This window comes from Rattus rattus, chromosome 5, assembly GCF_011064425.1.
Source record: "Rattus rattus isolate New Zealand chromosome 5, Rrattus_CSIRO_v1, whole genome shotgun sequence".
Taxonomy (NCBI): domain Eukaryota; kingdom Metazoa; phylum Chordata; class Mammalia; order Rodentia; family Muridae; genus Rattus; species Rattus rattus.
In genome coordinates, this window is record NC_046158.1 from 71,066,141 (window position 1) to 71,089,235 (window position 23,095).

At 36.3% G+C, this 23,095-nt stretch overlaps 1 protein-coding gene across 1 annotated transcript; it reads right to left on the bottom strand.

The window, feature by feature from the left end:
- Positions 1–8,291: 8,291 nt before the first annotated feature.
- LOC116900453 (olfactory receptor 4C15-like) lies at positions 8,292–9,233 on the bottom strand. The gene has a single exon (XM_032902193.1). The coding sequence runs from the start codon at positions 9,225–9,227 to the stop codon at positions 8,292–8,294; it is 936 nt and encodes a 311-aa protein (XP_032758084.1). The 5' UTR covers positions 9,228–9,233.
- Between the last annotated feature and the right edge of the window lie 13,862 nt (positions 9,234–23,095).

Consider the following 23,095-nt stretch of genomic DNA (forward strand, 5'->3'; position numbering starts at 1 on the left):
TGCTCGCATCTATGACTCCTGATCTCTTCCCTAGGTTTTCTATCTCCAGGGTTGTCTCCCTTTGTACTTTCTTCATTGTTACTAATTCCATTTTTAACTCCTTGATCATTTTGTTCATTTCCTTCTGTTTGCTTGATTTTTTCCAGTAGTTCTTTAAGGGACTTTTGTGCTTCCTCCTTATGGGCTTCTACCTGTTTACTTGTGCTGCCCTGTATTTTGTTAAGAGGGTTATTTATGACTTCTTAAAGTCTTGAATTATCACAATACAATGTGATTTTTAATCTTTAGATCTTCCTTTTCTAATGTGTTTGTATGTCCAGTGTTTGTTTTGGTGGGAGAACTGGGCTTTGATGATGCCAAGTAATCTTGGTGTCTGTTGCTTGGGTTCCTGTGCTTGCCTTGGCATCAGGTTGTGTCTGTTGTTGGTTTGTCTTGCTGTTTGTGATGGTGGCTTGACCTTCCTGTGGGCCTCTGTGCCAGCACTCCTGTAGACTTGTTTCCTGTTTTCTTTAAGCCAGTTATGGAAACAGAGTGTTCTGCTCTCAGGCAAGTAGTTGCTCCTGGTCACTGGCTTTCAGCTCTCCATGAGGGCAGCAACTTGTAGGGTCCTGTCCCTACTTCTCCTAGGTCCCTGTATGCATGGGGTACAGGTGTCACTAGGCATTTTCCTCTTGAGTTCGAAATGTGGACAGAGAGTATTCTCTTCTACTTTCATAGGAGTGCCCTCACTTCTGAGGGTCTGGCTCTCACCCATACCAGATTAGTGTGCAGGGAGCAGTTTGACAGGTTGACTTCAGACCTGGGCACAGATCTGGACCACCCTGCAGCTTGACTGCTTCTATATTCATGTGTCCAGAGGCACTATACAGTTTCCTCTTGGGCCAGGGATGTGGGCAAAGGTGGGCAGAAGTGGCAGACTGTCCTGCCCTACAGTCTCAGGATTGCTGGCATTTCTGGTTCTTCAGTGCTCTCTCCCACAGGATTTGGGAGCAGGGAGCTATGGGCTGGGATCAGAGAAGTTTGCGCAACAGCCAGAAACCGGAAGTACCTGGTCCCAGAGGACTTCTGACTTTGTGTGTCTTGAGTCCATCAGGCAGATCACTTGAAGCAGAAGAGTTGGCCTTACCTCTGTTCTCAGGTGTGTAGTCCCTCCTGGCGGTTTGCTTTCTGCTCTCTGTGAGGGCAGTAACTAGAAGGATCCTGCCCCTACTGCTCCTAGGTCCCTGAGTGCAGGAGGCACAGATGGAGCTAGGCATTTTCCTCTTGAGTTGGGAATGTGAGCAGAGTAGTCTCCTCTGAATTCTCAGGAGTGTCTGTACCTCTGAGAGTCAGAGAAGTTCTCTTTTATACCTATTATCCTGAAGTTTGATTTCTCAATGTGTCCTGGATTTTCTGGATGTTTTGGGTTAAGAACATTTTGCATTTTGATTGTTGTGTTACTGTTTTTTATGGTATCTTTTGCCCCTGAGATTCTGTCTTCTATCTCTTGCAATCTGTTGGTAACGCTTGCATACATGATTCCTGATCTCTTTCCTAGGTTTTCTATGTCCAGGGTTGTCTCCCTTTGTGATTTTTTTTATTGTTTCTATTTTAATTTTTAGTTTCTGGAAGGTTTTGTTCAATTTCTTCACCTGTTTGGTTGATTTTCGTATTTTATCTTTAAGGGCTTCTACCTGTTTATCTGTGTTTTCCTGTATTTCTTTAAGGGAGTTATTTTGTTTTTTTAAAGTCCTCTAAAATTATCATGAGCTGTGATTTCAAATCCGAATCTTGCTTTTCTAGTGTGTTCGCGTATCCAGGGCTTGCTGTGGTAGGGAAACTGGGTTCTGATGATGCCAGTAGGCTTGGTTTCTGTTGCTTTTTTCTTACCCTTGTCTTTCACCATCTGCCTCTCTCTGCTGTTAGTCTTGTTGACTCTGACAGTGACTTGACCCTCCTTAAGACTGTGTGTCAAACTATTGGGAGAACAGCTCTCTCCCAGGGGGATCTGGGTACAGAGAACTGTGTCACACAACTAACTCTAGGCATAGGCAGAAACCAGAATGCTCCTGTCCCATATTGCTCCTAGATTCCTGTGTTCTGAGAGCTCAGGGCGGGTCCCTTGGAGCAGAACTGGTGGTATTACCTGTGCTCTCAAGTGTGTCAGCACTCCTAGGATGCCAGCCTTTTCACAGAGGGATCTAGCACAGAGATCTGTGGTACATGGTCAGCTCCAGGATCCAGTTTCCTAGAATTTTGAATATTTTTGCATCAATATTTATAAGTGAAGATTGTCTGAAGTTCTCTTCCTTATTTGGCTCTTTGTGTGCTTTAGGTACGAGCAGAAATGAGGTTTCATATAATGAATCATATAGGGTTCCTTCTGTTTCTATTTTGTGGAATAATTTGAGAAGTCTTGCTGTAGGTCTTCTTTGAAGGGTTCGTAGAATTCTACACTAAAACCATCTGGCTCTCGCCTTTTCATGGTTGGGAGACTTTTAATAACTGCTTTCATATCCTTAGGGGCTATAGGACTGTTTATATAGTTTATCTGGTACTGAATTAACATTGGTACCTGGTATCTATCTAGAAAAGCATTCATCTCATCTAGATTTTCCAGTATTGTTAAATATAGGCATTTGTAGGAGGATATGGTGCTTTTTAAAAATTTCCTCAATTATTTTATTATGTCTCCCTTTTCATTTCTGATTTTGTTAAATTAGGTACTGTCTCTGTGCCATGTAGTCAGTTTGGTTAAGGGTTTATCTATCTTGTTGATTCTCTCACAGAATTAGTTCTTAGTCTTGTTGATTCTTTGTATAGTTCTCTTTGTTTCTAATTGATTGAGTTTACTTATTTCCTGCCATCTGCTCCTTTAGGATGTGTTTGCTCCTTTCGGTTCTAGAGCTTTCACATGTGCTTCTAAGTTGCTAGTGTAGAATCTCTCCATTTTTTTAATGAAGGTACTCAGGGGTATGAGAATTGCTCTTAGCTTTTATTATGTTCTGTAAATTTCAGTGTCCTATGCCTTCATTTTCATTAGAGAAAGTTTTTAATATTTCTTTCTTTTATTTCTACCCTAACCAAGTTATCATTGAGTAGAGAGTTGTTCAGTTTCCACGAGTAATTTTGTTTCTGTTGTTTTTGTTGTTATTGAAGACCAGACTTAGTCCATGGTGATCTGTTAGAATCAAAGAAATCATTTCCATCTTCATGTATCTGTTGATGTACATTTTGCATCTGATTATATTGTCAGTTTTTGAGCAGGCACCATGAGGTATTGAGAAGAAGGTATAGTCTTTTGTTTTAGGGTGAAATGTTCTATAGAAAACTGTTAAATCCATTTGTTTGATAACTTCTATTAGTTTCACTATATATCTGTTTAGTTTCTCTTTCCATGATCTGCCCATTGGTGAGTTCAGGCTATTTAATTTTCCTACTATTATTGTTTGAGGATCAATTTGTATTTTGAGCTTTAGTAATATTTCTTTTACAAATGTTGGTGCCCTTGCAGTTGGAGCACAGATGTTCAGAATAGAGAGCTCATCATGGTGCATTTTTCATGAGTTTGAAGTGTCCTTCTACATCTTTTTTTTTTTTTTTGATAAATTTTGGTTGAAAGTCTATTTTATTGAAAAATAGAATGGCTACTCCAGCTTCTTTCTTGGGAACATTTCCTTGGAAAAAAATTTTTTTAGCCTTTTACTCTGAGGTAGCTTCTGTCTTTGTCACTGTGCTGTGTTTCTTGTATGCACCAAAATGCCAGGTCCTGTTTACATATCCAGTGTGTTAGACTAGAATTTTTTATTGGGAAATTGAGTCAATTGATTTTAAGAGTTATTAAAGACCAATGACTTTAGGTTCTTGCCATTTTTTGTTGTTATGTAGTACTATATTTGTATATTTCTCTTTTGGGGGGTTTGTTGAGATAATTAATTTCTTTGTTTTTCTTGGCTGTTGTTTCCTTGTATTGGAGTTTTCCTTCTATTATCCTCTGTAGGCTGGATTAAGAAGAAAAATACCATTTAAATTTGGTTTCTCCACCTATGATGATTGAGAGTTTTGGTGTGTATAGTAGCCTGGGCTGGCATTTGTGTTCTCTTAAGGTATGCATGACATCTGTCCAAGAACTTCAGATTTCTATTGAGAAGTCGGGTGTAATTATGATAGGTCTGCCTTTATTTGTTACTTGGCCGTTTCCCCATTCCTTTTTAAATATTCTTTCTTTATCTATTATGTGACAGGTGACTTTTTTTCTGGCCCAATCTATTTGGTATTCTGTAGGCTTCTTGTACATGTATGGCCATCGCTTTTTTTTTTTTTTTTTTTCCGGAGCTGGGGACCTAACCCAAGGCCTTGTGCTTGCTAGGCAAGTGCTCTACCATTGAGCTAAATCCCCAACCCCCCACGCTTTCTTAATTTAAGAAAGTTTTCTTCTCTAATTTTGTAGAAGATGTTTTCTAGACCTTTGAATTGGAAATCTTTACTCTCTTCTATACCCACTATTCTTAGGTTTAGTGTCTTCATTCGTTCCTGAATTTCCTAAATATTTTGGGTTAGGAGGTTTTTGCTTTTTGTATTTTCATCAACTGTTGTGTCAGTCTCTTATTTGGTAATTTCTATGTCTGAAATTTGCTCTTCTTTCTCTTCTATTGTGTTGAGGATGCATATATCTGTAATTCCTGTTCTTTTTCCTCAGTTTCACTTTTCCAAGGTTTCCTCCTTTGTGTTTTCTTTATTCTTGTCTTTCCACCAGTTTTGGAAATAGTTCTTGGATGGTTTTGTTCAATTCCTTCACCTACTTAATTGTATTTTCCTCTATTTCTTTAAAGGTTTTATGTGTTTCCTCTGCAAAGGCTTCTTCGTTTTCATCTGTGTTCTCCTACATTTCTTTAAGGGAGCTATTTATGTATTTCTTAAGGTGCTCTATCATCGTCTTAAGATAGAAATTTAGGCCAGAATCTTGCTCTTCAGATGTGTTAGGGTATCCAGGGCTTGCTGTGGTGGGAGAACTGGTTTCTACTCATGCCAAGTGGCATTGTGTGTTTGTTTGTTTGTTTGTTTGTTTGTTTGTTTGTGACTTATGCTCTTGTGCTTACCTCTCACCACTTGGTTAACTATGGTGTTAACTGGCCTTGCTGTCTCTGACTGGAGCCTGTCCCTCCTGTGAGCCTGTGAGCCTGTGAGCCTGGTTGTGATGTCTGGAGTTGAGGGGGATATGGAGCATATGATCTGCCCCAGGGCACATTTGCAGAGTGAAGGAAGATGCATCTCTGGCTAGGCAAGGGGTCCTGTGTCCTCTGGGCATCCCCTGAAGGGGGTTCCTCTTTGGCCAGGTATTGGAGCAAAGGGTCTCATCTGTGAGCTTGGTTGTGATGGCCTGGCAGTAGTGGGGAGGTGTGCTGGAGCACACAATCTGCTCCAAGGAGCTGTTGCAGACTGGGAATGGGAGAAATTTTATAATCAAATTATAACATCAAAAAATGCTTTTTAACAAAAAATTCAATTTTAGGAGAGCTTGCAAAGTAGATTATCTGACACATAAATTCAAACAAATTACATTAAAAAATAATAATAACCAACCAAACAAAAAAACAACAAAAATGCAAGTCATGTAACACAGACACAAATGATGAGATCTTATGACTGTACTTTTATTTGCACCTCTTTATTCCTGATGGGTTTTCTACTCACTGCAATCAATGTAAAATGACTTATTTTGGAATTAAGCTTTTCTTCTTTTACCTTTTCATTAATTTTTTCATGCAATATATTTTGATCATATTCTTTCCCTTCCCTCAACTCCTCTCAGATCCATCTTACACTATCCAATGTCCTATTCTTTCCCATTTCTCTTTCTCTCTCAAGAAAAAAAAAGATAAACCAAAACCAAACAACCATCAAGTTATAAGAAAAAAGTTACCAAAAGGAAGCAAAAAAATATTGAAGTCCCATTTTGTGTTAATTATCCACTTCTGAGCATGGGCCTTCTATAACATAAGATTGATATGCTTAGTGTTGCTCCACTGAAAAGAGCCTGATTTTACTTCTCCAAGAAACTATCAAATTACAAATAAATCCTAAGTTAGGGATTCTATATGCCTACTTCCCCTGGACTGTTTAGGATTTTGCATGGTTTGTGCTTATGCTAGTCCTGTGCATCCTCTCTGTCCTCTGAGTTCCTATGTCAACCTGTCCTCTTATGTATATAAATTTTGTTTCCATAAATTCATCCTCCACTTCTGATTCTTAAGCTCTGTCTTCTTTTCCACATATAAACCTGAGAATTGAGGGTAGAGGTGTGATTAAGACAGCCCACTTAATAATGAAATTTTGAAAGCTTGTCACTGTCTACACATTGTCTATGTTTGGGTCCTTCCATTAATTACCACCTACTGCAAGAAGAACCTTTTCTGAATGATGTTAATCAGTGCACTGATCATCGACTAGGAATAATTTTATTGTTATGCCTATAATATGTGAAATAATATTAGTTTTCCTATAGGAAACTAATGACCATGTAGGAAACAATAAACCATGACCTGTCTGGTATCTGGTTTTTGAACAAACTAAAAGTATCATGTAATATATTGGTTCTATCTCATTAAGTTAGCCTTAAATAAAAGAAAAGTTACGAAGAGGAAATAAAAGAAAGGAAGAAAGAAGTGGTTGATTACTCTAATAACATACATACTATTTTTATAGCAGTGTGCATATCTTCCAAGTAGGTTGCTGTCTATTTGAATTTGTATAGAAAAGATAAAGAACTATATGTTTTCTGATAGTATCTTCCATTTCTTCTTAGACCATAATCATTTCATTCCTGAATTATAAAACCCTTTGACACTGTCAACATCCTAGCCCTCCACACATTGCTATCATCACATAGAGTAGACTATTCTATGAAGAATATACAATTATGTACAACAATGAGCTGAACCTTTAATTAAAATATATATTTAGCCAATCAGGAAATTCAAATCAAAACTGTATTGAAATCCTATTTTGCAACTGTTAGAATGGCTATCATCAAGAAAGAAAATAGCACCATATAATGTCAAATCAAAGGAAGGCGAGCAGTATAAGAAATACTAAATACGAGTTTTTTCTATTGAACACTATGAAATTTGTTTTAGGACAAAGACGTACTTTTTAACCTCCCTTATCCTTTAAAGAAGTGTTTTAATACTCCTAACTCAGTAAAACCTTTGTTTACATAAATGTCCATGTCTCTATTTTCAGAAGTTGTACGTATCAGAAACCCCTCTATTCTTTGTCCTTGATTTTTTGCACATCCCTTTCTTTCTTTGTAGCTCCAAACACTTTTCAATAGTAGGACAAAACAATTATTCAATGTTAATGAGGTTGTGTTCAGCCATAATAGAAATCAGTAGAACAGTTCCTCAAAACTGCAACAAGCAGGTATATCTAAATATGAATGGTTTCATTGCTGTTAAATTCAATTAAAACAGTTTTTAGCTTAGATACAAATTCAAAAAGATAAAAGCTATAAAAAATCAAAGTATAATCCTCTTTCAAAAACTTTTTTTTAATTTTATAGTGGCCCTATATTTTATTGCATCTTAGGGGCCAAAAGAGTTAGTTGACTTTAGCTGTTTTAGTTTCGTAGAATCTCTAGAATGACTGTTTTCTAAGAGATAATTATTCACAAACAGTTATGGGTTCCTCTTACCTCCATTCAAAGGACTGGCTGACAAAATGTTTCTCAACCTAAAAAACAAGCACGCACTGGCAGGGATGGCCTCACTACATATTATCTCTCAAGATATAAAGAAATGACCCAAACTCTATGGCACATTACATAGGACTCCCATGAAATAATGGAGTCACAAAGGACAGAAAACCTACAGTAATTCTGTGAAGATTTTTCTTCTGTCTTTCCTAAACTTTGACTGTTACTGAGATCACTAACATAAGTTGAAATTTCTTTCTACTTACAATAGGTGGAGTAAGTAAATTTTCACCCAAATGTCTAAGACATTTTGACTCTTGTGCAGGTTGTTTAAAAGCATGGAGTTAATAGCTAACTTATAGCTGAAAATTCGATTCATTCTTTTTTCAATAGATTCTAAATAAGGGTAAAATAAATTTATCCACATTAATATTGAGTTTCCTACTCTGGAGACATGCCAGATATAAAAGGGAAAACAACATTCTCTAATCTCCAAAATACTGCTATTTCTGCAGAATTTCATTACTTCCATACATGTAATGAACACACTATAGTTTTTGAATGAAATAGTTTTGACCTCTTTACTTTTTATATTAATTTTGATAAAAATGAAACAATTTTATTTTTTATCTGAATTTATTATCAACCTCTTCCACACTTTTCTTATGGCATTTTTCATGTCCTTATTCCTAAAAGTATAAATCATAGGATTAAGCAAAGGGGATAGCATGGTGTAAAATATTGCTACCATTTTGTCAAAGGAGAAGGCAGTGGGAGGCCTTGCATATGTAAATATACATGGGACAAAGAACAAGATCACAACAGCAATATGGGACCCACAAGTAGACAGAGCTTTCCATCGTCCTTCAGAACTGTGAGATCTCAGAGATAGCAAGATAAAACCATAAGAGACAAGCAACAAGGAGAAGATTATGATGCAGATAAACCCACTATTGGCAACCACCAAAAGGCCAAAGATGTGAGTGTCAGTGCAAGCAAGTTCCAGCAATGGGTACAAGTCACATATAAAGTGATCAATGACATTGGGTCCACAGAAAGGCAGCTGCAAAGTGAAGATAATTTGGATGATAGAGTGTAAGAATCCTCCTGCCCAGGCCACTCCCACTAGAGTACCACAGAGCCTCAGGGTCATGATGGAAGAGTAGTGTAAGGGTTTGCAAATAGCAACATAGCGGTCATAGGCCATGGCGGATAAGACAATCACCTCAGCCCCACCAAAGAAGTGTTCAGCAAAAAGTTGTATCATGCATCCTTCAAAGGAGATGGTTTTTCTCTCATAGAGAGAATCTACAATCATCTTGGGTGTCATGGCAGAGGAGAAACTTGCATCCAGTAAAGACAGGAAAGCCAGGAAGAAATACATGGGAGAGCCCAGCAGTGTAGGGCTAGAGACAACAGTCACCACAATCATCATGTTGCCCCCAATAGTTGCAATGTAGACAAGTAAGCATATGATAAATATTAGTTTTTGAATATTTGGATTCTGGGAAAGTCCCAGGAAGACAAATTCGGTTATAAAACTCTGGTTTTGCATAGTTTCCAAGGAAAAGATGAATAAATTTGACAATGATGATAAACATTTGCTTCAGTCCAGTTTATAGATTTGAGATCACAAAAGCTTTTTATAGAAATATCCAAAATTGCATTTAATGCTTAATTTAATTGAGAATATAAAAAAGCAGGAATATTTCAGAGTGATAGTTGAAGAGCAGATTAAAGCAGAGATAAGTTATAGAGTACTTACAATCTTGAGCTCTCTTTATATGGAAATGGAAGCAGTTACATTCGTAGAAGACTGACAGTATTTTATATGCAATTCTAGATTTGACTATGAATTTTAGATCCTAAATAAATTGCTACAAACTCTTCTGACCTTTTGTTCATCTTATGAGGAAGGCAGTACTGTGTTTATTCATGTCTTCCATTGTCAGGAAAGCACATGGTAATGATGAGATGATTAAAAAATGTCATCTATAAATAGAAGAAATAGCCTGCATTTTAGGAGACAAACATAGGTAATTCTTCAAAGTTTAAAAATTATAAACTGAACACGCCTTTATTAATTTTTACCTCTTCTTAGACTTTTGGCTAAAATCTAGTATGGTACCTGTTATTATAATTTAATAACTCATTTTATGGAAAAGAAAGACATAAGCACAGATATAAGCTTAAGAATGATATATCAAGATTTTTAAACTTTTAAAGGTTGTCACCTAAAATTGGCATGGAATCATAAATACAAATAATTCCACTCCTGAGTTTTTCCCTAATGATTAGTAATACAAAAAGAGCACTCCACATGGCCTAGCTATTCTTTACCTGTTTTATTTGTAATAAACTTATGATTCAGGAGATTAAGTTGAAGTCAGTGGTAAAATGCCCAATGCTATTTACATATTGGACAGGATCTCTGCCTCCAAGCCAAAGTCTGGTCCATTGAAAGGACAGGGAAAAGATAGCAATTTTCCTTTTCCATTAAGAACTTCAAGCACCTTTCTACCTGTAAGTGTTAAGGATTCTCAATATGTTGTTCAGGTTTGAATGGGACATTTTAATAAAATCAACACAGTAAATGATAAAGGATTAAAAGTTAATGAACTAGTACCCTATATATGCAAGTTTCCAACAGCTATGATATTGCTGAAGACAAAGAACACACGAAATTTCAGTGACAGCTTTATTAATAATTTTCCACAGATTATAAAATTCTGCTTGGTCTGACCATGTTATAACTCTTAATGACTCATATATTTGAAACATAAATGATCTTCTCAAGAACAAAAACTATTAAGTTCTATCTCCACATCTTCTAGGACTATAATGATATGCCAAACTTAAAAGTATAACAATATTTTTTGTAGTAACTGTTATTTTCAAACTTATTTATAATTAATTTAGGAAAATGCTTTACCAACACAAAGATTTCCCCATTCATCTCCACTTGTGCATGCAAATGGAAAGAATTATCGAGTTCTCCTTACATGTGTTACTGAATTATATCAATCAAGAAGCATGTGCTTGTGAATATAAGTATATGCCTGTACCTGTTTTTTTAAAAAATGAGTAAACAAAAGCATACGATTTAAAATACTTTAAAAAAACCCAGGTTTATGAATTCTACTTATAATTAACAGACATCATGTAAATATGAATAAAACTAGCAAATATATAAATTATACATTACATTTTGTCCTCAGAACTCCAATTCCCTTCTCTTGGCTGTCTTTACTGTGAATTCCAAAACTACTTATAAATTATCACTGTGGAGCAGGCAGATTAAACAAACTTTAAACAATCATGGAAAATACCTATCATGGAGAAAAGCATGCCAATAAATGACTCAGGGTATGGGTAGAGCTAAAGAAGGAAAGAGAATAGGGTAAAATGTGAGATCAGCTCCTGTTTCTTGCTGGCATACCCAATACAAGATTTGCTATTTGTCCTATGGCTTGGAGCAGATTGCATAAGGTTCTTAAAGATCTCAAAGTCTCATATGACATTTCTTTCAATGAACTTGATAGGAATGTATCTCAATTGTTTCTTAAGGGAATGGGAAAAGTTATATCATCAATGCAGTCAGAATATCAGGAGAAGACAGTGTTGAGGGGTGAGCACACACCCTACAATCAGAAGGATGTTATTCTACTTCTAAAACATTTTACTAACCTTTTATATGTTTAAAAATGTAAAAAAAAGTAGCTAATCACAGCATTAAAATGTATTTTGAATTCATGACATATTTTTTGCTATTATAATTACACGATCTCTCCATCCCCTTTGCCCCTTTCAAACCTTCCCATATACTATTCCTTATTCTCTTTAAAATCATGACTTCTATGATAACTAATTGTTGTTATATGCATGTATGTGAATGAATTATATTTCTAAATATAATGTTCTTAGTCTGTATAATGTTAGCTGTATGTATATTTTTCAGGCTGACAATTGGGTATTGGACAAACAGTTTGTGTGCTCTTCCTCTTCCCTGGGGAAGACTATTTCTTCCGCTCTTAGCATTCTATAGTTGTTTGAAGTTCTTTACGTAAGACTGAGGCCTTGTGGACTTTTCCCTGTCGACTTTAGCATGTCTCCTGTTGTTGTCATTGTTCAGCTCATGCTTAGGCAGTAATGTTGGTGAGACCTATGGGTGTTAGTTCAGAAATTATTACAAGAAACAATTGTATATCAAACACTCTTATCCTCTGGTTCTTACAATCTTTCCACTCACTCTTTAGAAATATTCCCTGAGCCTTAGGTGTATGTGTGTGTGTGTGTGTGTGTGTGTGTGTGTGTGTGTATGTTTTATGTGTGTATTTATGCAGACATGTATTTACAACTCAACATTTTCATTATTTGTGGTTTTCTGTTCTGGTCAGAGACTTTTGAAAGAAGAAGTTTGCTTGATAAGGAGTAAAGACAACTTTATTAAACCAGCATAATCACTAAAATAATCTAAACATCTGTCCTTAAACTCAGAGAAATAAATGACACCACCGTCAAACCAACTGTTCCATGTATCTTCATTATGTCAAGAAAATTGAATTGACTGTGACAGAAAAGGAACAAGGAACTTATATTAATTGAATAATTTTTACCATCTACTTCCAGAGCATGCTTAGTAAATTTAAAGATATTCAAAATAAAAGTTAATTTAAAAACTGTTTAGTTTCTACTGTCAAACCCAAGCAATGCTAGCTTCCTAATGTGGCAGCCATTGTCAAAATAAAATAAGGTATTCATAATACCTTTATTCTGACATAAAATGGAGACAGTAATACAGATCAAGCTCAGAGACCTGTAAAAGTCTGACAATTATTATAATCACATTTGAAAAACCTTTATCAATAACAATAGAAAATTTTGATGTCAGCATGATTTTTAGCAGCTTCTACATAAAAAATTGTCATAAATATAATTTGTTCTCTAAAATATGCTATCTTCAATTGCAAGTCTTAAATTACAACAAAAGTTGTTCATTCATACAGTTATTTCATAAAGCCCATGAGTAAATACTTCTGGAAGCATTAAATGTTTAGAATATTAATAAACTCAGCCCCAAAGTCTAATTACAATCAAGATGTGAGTTAGGAAAACAATAGAATGGAAATTATACATTACAGATATTAGTAGAAAAGAAAGTTGTCTAAAATAAACATAGAAAGATGATCACCTATATCAAATATGTATTCCTCACCAATCCAGGTAAGAACATTCCTTTATATAACTATTTGGGAAACATGTCTTTGATTTCAGTTCCTTCTCTTTATTTTCACGAATGCTCTGATGATCACCCCAAATGGTATAATTTTCATAATCCTATTGTTTCTGGAAATGACAGCTGTGATAACACTTCTTTATTAACACTGCTGTTCATTCCAGAGGATGCCTGCTGCCTCTCCCATTGTCTTGCTAATTCATCTGTTTTAAGGGAGACATTAAGCCATGACTAACACAAACATAGTGCAGGGCTTCAGTCTTCCTGAGGATACTAAAGCAGGATCCAAGTATTGTTCAGGAACATCAAAGACACTTAGGGATAGAAAGGGGACACATTTATCTTAGAATTCTCCACTCTGGGACATGTGCCATTCTTCTTACCTTAATGTCTGTTCTCGTGGAGTTGTTTGGTGGTAAATTCCATGTTGTGTATTGTTAAAAATAAAGACTCCAGTGTTCCATGATTCCACATCAGGATCCTGTAGAAATTATAGACATTCTCTGAAAAGTCACTATTTAACCTTAAATATGAGGAAGAGTTAGAGAATATTTTAAAAGTCATTCTGATAGTGAGGTAAAATAAAACATGTGCTTGTTGCATTTTCATTGATTTGGCTTTATTTCATAGATAAAATTTAAATGAGGTACTAATGTCGTTAAACCTCTAACAATGGCTGTTTTGTACTGCACTTCAAACTTCAGATTATTTTTTTAATGACTGAGTTTCTATAGGATTCCTATTATGCATAAAGCTCTATCCTACAGGCTTCATGTGTGTTATTTTACTTGCTTTTCATACAATCAAACATAGAACCTACAGATTAAATATTATAGTTTAATTATAAATCTTATGCAAAAATTGAATAAAAGAATTATAAGCCTCACTTGTATCAATTTCAGTGATGATACCCCCTTATTTTTATATGGAGTAGGTCTACCCAGACTCTAAGGCTCCTTCTAGTTTTTTTCTTATCTCGGACAAAGAAGAGGGACATCTTCAGCAAACCACTGCCTCTCATATGCTATTTGTAACATGGTATCAAGGAGAAACAAAAGAAACAAAACTTTCCTACTTTATGTACAACTGGAATTTAAAGATTTTAAATGGGATTTGAGAACAAGTAGCCCCACCTACCTCAGGCCTTGGAAAATTTCCACCACTCTAATTTTCCATGACATAAATTAAGTGGTGTTACCTCCTCATTTATTTATAAATCTCTATTTTTGTGTCCCCATAGGATAAGAGGACTTTTTTCTTCTCTTTGAAGTTCTGACTTCAAATTGAAGATTCTTCCAAATGTAAGAGCTTAGTTCTGAAAGAATATTGCACCCATCCACATACATGCATGCACACGTGCATGCATGCATGTGCACACACACACACACACACACACACACACACACACACACCATGATTTTCTGGCACAGTGGAATGCTTACCAAAGAATAAAACAGATATTTACAGCAAAAATATTTATTGGTTGTCCAAAATGTAATGTTTTTCTTCCAGAAAATGACTTTGAAGTTTTTTAACATTAAAACTAAATATAAACATTTAGGAATTAATTTTTCTCCTTTTTTATAGAGTTGAGAATATAAGACTTACTAGTGTCATGTTGGTGGAACATAGTACTGAGCCTGATGCATGAGAAAAACCTGATACTTAGCTCACTTGGATATCTCAAGAGAGACCTACAAGAAAATATTTCTGATTTGTTCAACTTTAAATATTACATTTTACTAATTTTCATACCTCACAGAAAAAAGTATAATTGAACTGATAGATATAAAAACATTTATTCAGAAGCATCATCCCTTCAATAATCTATAGAATTAAACTGTATTATTTCTTATTCCTCTGTTGGTTAACAGTTAACATTTGTGTTCTTACAAAACAGAGTACTTGGCATGATAACACTGCAAATACAATTTGTATCTCTGTTACAAAGCTTGAAACTCTGCACAAAGAACTGCAGAAAACTAAGGAGTGCTGTGAGTGGAAATAAATAGACTTCCCTGAGAAGAAAATTCTAACCTTTTATTTCATTTATTTAATACAAAATTGCTGTTAAAACATTCACAAGTAATATCTAATTAACAGGGTATATTTAGTAACATATATATACATATATATGTGTGTGTGTATGTATATAAATATACACATGGCTGTATATATCTATGGATATATGTGTGTTTAGGAATATACAATACAAAATACATATACATATATGAACATAACAACAATTAATGATTAAAACATGAATTAGAACAAAAATATGGAGGAGTATATGGGAGAGTTTGGAGCAAGTAAAATCATGGAGGAATAGTGGTAATTATATTATAGTTTCAACAACAAAAAATAGTATAAATAAATAAAAGAAATACTATTTTGTCGAGGTATAGAAAAAAAGACAAATTTTATAGTTGAAATCAGAATAGATAAACTCAGAGAAAGATGGAGCCATATGTAAGGTATAAGAAACTACAGGCGAGGAGAGAGTCGTTTATTATTCTAAACTTTATCCAATACCCACACTTTCCCACTAACTGAACATCTCTCACCATCAATTATGTCATGATAAAATATATAGTAAGTTTCCACAGAGATGTTCTCATTCCTTTGTAATTTATTTTGTTCTGTAGAATTCTTATTACTTAGCCAATGATAAAATTTTGCAAATAAGAGTTTTAAGTTGTGTTTTGCTGTCTAACAGATCTAGTCTTCCATTATTATCTTTACATGTTTTTATTAGTATGGCATTTATGTATATATAGACAGCTATACAAAATTTTAGGACTGGCTTACCAGTTTGTATATGCAAACACTTAGTCATTGTAAAGGCAAAAGAGAGGAGTAAAAAAATTATCTAAACTTTTGTATATAAATCAAGACTTAAGTACTTATGAAGTATTCCTTTGGCAAATGCAAAGTGTCCTCATATTTTTCTTTATACACACACACACACACACACACACACACACACACACACACACACCATTTCTAGGATCCTTTTCTTATTTTCCCCCACAGAACTTATTCCTGTTGCAATGGAACATCTTCTGGTGCTTACATTTATATCATCACTATTGACGATGCTGTATTACAGATGAGGTGTCCCATCTTCATCAGCTTTCAATGACTCCCCCAATATGATTTCTATTCTTTTATATTAAAGTATTTATTTTACAAACAGTAGGAAGAATACAAGCAATATGAACAATATTTCTTCAGTCTTGTCAATTTTATCACTTAGAATTTGATAGTACACTATAGATTACCTATCTTCAGACCACGTCTTCCTTTGAACTTAAACCATAAACACAGCACTCATACATTGAGACATACTCTGACATAGAATAAAATCCTGGCTTCTCCTACCTTGTAACCTACATAGAAGACAGAATGAAAACCTGGTCATTTTAGTCAAACAAATGTGACCTCATCACAGAAACTTAGATCAATGAAGGTGATCACATCATTGCATCCAATGGAAACAAGAAAATATATCTATTCAGCTGGTGGGAAATGGATAAGTCAAAATGTCACAACAATAGACTTGAAAGAACTTAAAGGTGATAACTCCAGACACCATTCAGAACCACCTCATACTTAGTACAGACTACTATCAGATTGTGATAAGCTTTGTAGGCATCATATGGAAGAACACATGATAAAGGAAGCATGACACTACTTACAGCAGGTGTGGTGCTGTAATTTCTGGCACTGCAGTCAAAGAAATAAAAAGTGTAATTTCAGTAGGTCCAACATACATAGTCACTGCCAAAAGCCAGAAGAAAACTTTAAAGATATACTTAAATCAGGAAATTACCACGCTGATGCCTACTGGTCTAGTACAACTTTATAAAGTATCTAATTAAATAAGCAAAATGGAGGCCATTATGTCAAGCTACAGTCCTTAAATATGATTCTGTCTTTAAGAAGTAATATAATTTCCTGTAGGCAGCAACCAAAGGGTGGGGGTACAACCAGTAGACTCTAGGAGTAGATTCATAGATTCATCTATTAGAAGAGATTTATTACATGGACCTCATCCTAATTTTGTTCTCATTGAAAGACTGGAAGCACCTAAAGAAATATTCAACATCCTTAGTCATCAGGGGAATGCAAATCAAAACAACCCTGAGATTCTACCTCATACCAGTCAGAATGGCTCAGGTGAGAGCAGATGCTGGCGAGGATGTGGAGAAAGAGAAACACATCTGCATTGTTGGTGGGATTACAAGCTGGTACAACTGCTCTGAAAATCAGTCTGGCAGTTCCTCAGAAAATTGGACATAATGCTTTCTGAGGACCCAGCTATACCACTCCTGGGCATATACCCAAATGATGCACCAACATGTAACAAGAACACATGTTCCACTATGTTGATAGCAGCCTTATTTATAATAGCCAGAACCCAATCACAAAAGAACATGTATGGTATGCACTCACTGATAGTGGATATTAGCCCAACAGTTTGAATACCCAAGATACAACTTACAGACAACATGAAGCTCAAGAAGGAAGACTAAAGTGTGGCTGCTTAAGTCATTCTTAGAAGGGGGAACAAAATACAGGAGGAAATATGAAAACCAAGTATGGAGCAGAGTCTGAAGGAAAGGTTATCCAGAGACTGTCCCACATGGGTTTCCATTCCATATACTGTCACCTAAACACAGGCATTATTGTGGATGCCAACAAGTACATGCTGACAGGAGCCTGATATAGCTGTCTGCTTAGAGGTTCTGCCAGAGCCTGACAAATACAGAGGTGGATGGTGGCAGCTAACCATCGGACTGAGCATGCAGTACTCAATGGAGGAGCAAGAGAAAGGACTGAAAGAGCAGAAGAGGTTTGCAACCCTATAGGAAGAACAACAATATCAGCCAACGAGACCCTTCAGAATGCCCAGGGACTAAACCAGCAACCAAAGAGTATACATGGAGTAGCCCATGACTCCAGAAGAATCAGAGGATGGCCTGGTCTGACATCTATGGGAGGAGATTCCCTTGTTCCTGTGAAGGCACAATGCCCCAATGTAGAGGAATGTCAGGGATGGGAGGCAGGAAAGAGTGCGTGAGTGAGCTCCCTCAGAGAAGCAGGGGGAGGGAGAATGGATAGACAGTTTCTGGAGAGAAAACCAGGAAAACGGATAACATTTGAAATGTAAATAAGAAAACTATCTAATAAATGAAAGAGAAGAAAGAAAAAAATACCTAGGAGTGATAACTCCAGATACCTATCAATGGGAAAAATTTTGGTGAAATCTTAGTTAGGATTTTTCTGCTGTGAACAGACACTATGGCCAAGTCAACACTTATAAGAACAAACTTTGATTGGGGCCAGTTTACAGGTTCTTAGGCTCATTCTATTATAATCACAGCAGCAGCATGGCAGAGTCCAGGCAGGAATGGCATAGAAGCTGTTGAGAGTTCTATGTCTTCATCTGAATGCCACTAGGAGAAGACTGGCTACCATGTGGTTAGGAGGAAGGTCTCATTGACTACTCTGACAGTGACATACTTCTTCCAAAACAGCCACACTTATTCCAACAAGGCCACAACTACAAATAGTGCCATTCCCTGAGCCAAGCATATTCACACCACAAGATCCTTATAGTAGAACTCAGGAATAATGCTCCAGAAGATACTACCCAGTTCCTCACACTAAAGAACCACTTATAAAATGTCAAGAAGAGTACAACAAGTAGTATAGAGAAACAAGGAAAACAGTTCCTCATACTCGGGTATGAGGACAAACTCTCTGACTTATTGAGTCTTCCTGTCAGTTAAAACACAACAAGTTAACTACAAAGACAGTTTGGAGAATGCCCCAGTATGAAAGTACTATAAGAAGAACACGATTGACCATTAAGAGGACATAAAAGTTACCACATGTATTGAGAAAGACACGGTGGTAATAAAGATTTTTGAGAAAGATTGCCAAATACCCATATGTCACTGTTTGATTAAATGTTAAGATTTTAGCTTTGTACACTGCATGTCAAAGATGTGTGTTGAAATCTGACTTAAAATATTTAAAGAGATATCTGAGTGACCTGCTGAGGTTCAAATGTTAGCTCAGACATCTCAGTAAAACAGAAAGCAAATTTACATAGTCGTGCTATTTAGTTTAATCTTTTCAGGCTACTATTACATAAACAGTCTACTTCCTCTTAAGGTGAAATTCTTAATATACTATCATATAAAGGGCTTTTCTCCTCCTACTCTCACTTTGAGATAATAACATGGAGGTCTGACATTTTTATTAAAAGGCTTCAAGCACCATAGCTGTGCAGATATTCATCCATTCTAACCTTAATCTAACCTAATTATGCTGCCCACAACCAAGTCATTGCCCTGTTACTTGCCATCTTCATCTTGCCCTGACTGTTTCTACTCCACTGGTGTTCTCCTCAACTCTCTCATGGCCACCTGCTCATGGCCAATCCCCATGGTGAATTGCTCATGGTGAATTGCCTTGGCCATTTTAAACCTGAGATCCCCTCACTGAGATCAGATGTTTTCCCTCCTCTCCTGCCCAGGAATTGGCTTATCAGATCTCAGAAACAATATGTTTTATTAAATCTATGGATTAATAGACATTTGAGAACATAAATACAAGTAGCCAATAATATTCAGAGATTTCTAATGTAGTATTAGAATTTAAACAAGTGTTGAAAATGAAATACCAGTTAAAATGACAATATAATATGTATGAGTTAAAATTTTAAGTACAATTAATAAATACATAAAATATAAATCAATAAACAAAATGCATACTGTCTGGAATTAAAAGCATTAACATTCTTAACATTGGGGAATGAAGTAAAACTGCTTGTGCAGTTATGAGTCATATGAAAAATAATCATGAGCATGTTCAATCATAACTTTCAAATGATTATAGTTTATAATTAAAAGATAGCATTTTCAGCAAATGGTGCTGGTTCAACTGGAGGTCAACATGTAGAAGAATGCAGATCGATCCATGCTTATCACCCTGTACAAAGCTTAAGTCCAAGTGGATCAAGGACCTCCACATCAAACCAGACACACTCAAACTAATAGAAGAAAAACTAGGGAAGCATCTGGAACACATGGGCACTGGAAAAATTTCCTGAACAAAACACCAATGGCTTATGCTCTAAGATCAAGAATCGACAAATGGGATCTCATAAAACTGCAAAGCTTCTGTAAGGCAAAGGACACTGTGGTTAGGACAAAACGGCAACCAACAGATTGGGAAAAGATCTTTACCAATCCTACAACAGATAGAGGCCTTATATCCAAAATATACAAAGAACTCAGGAAGTTAGACCGCAGGGAAACAAATAACCCTATTAAAAATGGGGTTCAGAGCTAAACAAAGAATTCACAGCTGAGGAATGCCGAATGGCTGAGAAACACCTAAAGAAATGTTCAACATCTTTAGTCATAAGGGAAATGCAAATCAAAACAACCCTGAGATTTCACCTCACACCAGTGAGAATGGCTAAGATCAAAAACTCAGGTGACAGCAAATGCTGGCGAGGATGCGGAGAAAGAGGAACACTCCTCCATTGTTGGTGGGGTTGCAGACTGGTACAACCATTCTGGAAATCAGTCTGGAGGTTCCTCAGAAAATTGGACATTGAACTGCCTGAGGATCCAGCTATACCTCTCTTGGGCATATACCCAAAAGATGCCCCAACATATAAAAAAAGACATGTGCTCCACTATGTTCATCGCAGCCTTATTTATAATAGCCAGAAGCTGGAAAGAACCCAGATGCCCTTCAGCCGAGGAATGGATACAGAAAATGTGGTACATCTACACAATGGAATATTACTCAGCTATCAAAAACAACGACTTTATGAAATTCGTAGGCAAATGGTTGGAACTGGAAAATATCATCTTGAGTGAGCTAACCCAATCACAGAAAGACATACATGGTATGCACTCATTGATAAGTGGCTATTAGCCCAAATGCTTGAATTACCCTAGATGCCTAGAACAAATGAAACTCAAGACAGATGATCAAAATGTGAATGCTTCACTCCTTCTTTAAAAGGGGAACAAGAATACCCTTGGCAGGGAAGAGAGAGGCAAAGATTAAAACAGAGACTGAAGGGACACCCATTCAGAGCCTGCCCCACATGTGGCCCATATATATACAGCCACCCAATTAGACAAGATGGATGAAGCAAAGAAGTGCAGAAGTGTAGATCGCTCCTGAGAGACACAGCCAGAATACAGCAAATACAGAGGCGAATGCCAGCAGCAAACCACTGAACTGAGAATAGGACCCCTGTTGAAGGAATCAGAGAAAGAACTGGAAGAGCTTGAAGGGGCTCGAGACCCCATATGTACAACAATTCCAAGCAACCAGAGCTTCCAGGGACTAAGCCACTACCTAAAGACTATACATGGACTGACCCTGGACTCTGACCTCATAGGTAGCAATGAATATCCTAGTAAGAGCACCAGTGGAAGGGGAAGCCCTGGGTCCTGCTAAGACTGAACCCCCAGTGAACTAGCCTGTTGGGGGAGGGCGGCAATGGGGGGAGGGTGGGGAGGGGAACACCCATAAGGAAGGGGAGGGGGGAGGGGGATGTTTGCCCGGAAACCGGAAAAGGGAATAACACTCGAAATGTATATAAGAAATATTCAAGTTAATAAAAAAAAAAAAAAGAATATCATGTATACTCACAAATAAATATTGTGATTCAAAAGCTGTGTATTTTTGGAAGACATTACAGGAAACTTGGTAAAATGAAGGCATATTTATTGTACAGAAGACATTCTCTCCAACTGAGATATTGATTCAATACCAACTACAATCAAATTTCCCAGGCATATTATGCAATACAAAAAATATCAGATTGTGTTGAAAACATGATTATCTTAAACAAATAAATATTTTTTGAGAATTCCATACATGAATATTTTTTATAATTTCCTGTCTTCCTTTCTCACCCTTTCAACCTTCATTGCCTCTCCTTGACTCACTGTCAAGCTCATGGCCTCTTCTATAATTAGTATTGTTGCACCATTTAATATTCCTCATATGTTCATGTGCTTATGACTGATCATTTGAAATTGGATCCCTTTCAGGTTGCTTGTTGATATAATGTTGATATAACCCTCTTTCAGCAGCCACTGATTGTTTATAAGGCTTTATTTAGAGGTGAGTTGTAAAAAATTCCTCTGTACAAATGAATTTGCAAATTGCTCATTCTATCTCTATGAAGAACAAAGTTGGAATTTTGATGGGGATTGCATTGAAGGACAGCACAAACTATACTCGATAGTAAAAGAACTTCTGGGAGAATCACTGTCCCTGATTTCAAGCAGTATTACAGAGTAATAGTGATGAAAAGCTGCATGGTATTGGTACAGAGACAGGCGGGTAGATCAGTGGAATAGAATTGAAAATCCAGAAAGAAATCCACACACGTATGGTCAATTGATCTTTGACAAAGGAGCTAAAATCATCCAATGGAAAAATGATAGCATTTTCGACCAATGGTGCTGGTTCAACTGGAGGTCAGCATGTAGAAGAATGCAAATTGATCCATTCTTATCACCCTGTACAAAGTTTATGTCCAAGTGGATCAAGGATCACCACATCAAACCAGATACACTTAAATTAATAGGAGAAAAAATGGAGTAGAGTCTTGAACACATGGGCACTGGGGAAAATTTCCTGAACGAAACACCAATGGCTTGATCTAAGATCAAGAATCGACAAATGGGACCTCATAAAACTGCAAAGCTTCTGCAAGGTAAATGACACTGTAATTAGGACAAAATGCCAACCAACAGATTGGGAAAATATCTTTACCAATCCTACATCTGATAGAAGGTTAATATCCAAAATATACAAAGATCTCAAGAAGTTAGACTCCAGAGAGCCAAATAACCCTATTAAAATGGGGTACAGAACTAAACAAAGGATTCTCACCTGAGGAATATCAAATGGCTGAGAAGCACCTAAAGAAATATTCAACATCCTTAGTCATCAGAGAAATGCAAATCAAAACAATCCTGAGATTCCAACTCACACCAGTTAGAATGGCTAAGATCAAAAACTTGGGCGACAGCAGATGCTGTCGAGGATCTGGAGAAAGAAGAATACTTCTCAATTGTTGCTGGGGTTGCAAACTGGTACAACCACTCTGGAAATCAGTCTGAAGGTTCCTCAGA

Excerpts from the sequence above, each read along its gene's own strand:
- LOC116900453 (XM_032902193.1), bottom strand. The coding sequence starts at position 9,227 with ATGCAAAACCAGAGTTTTATAACCGAATTTGTCTTCCTGGGACTTTCC.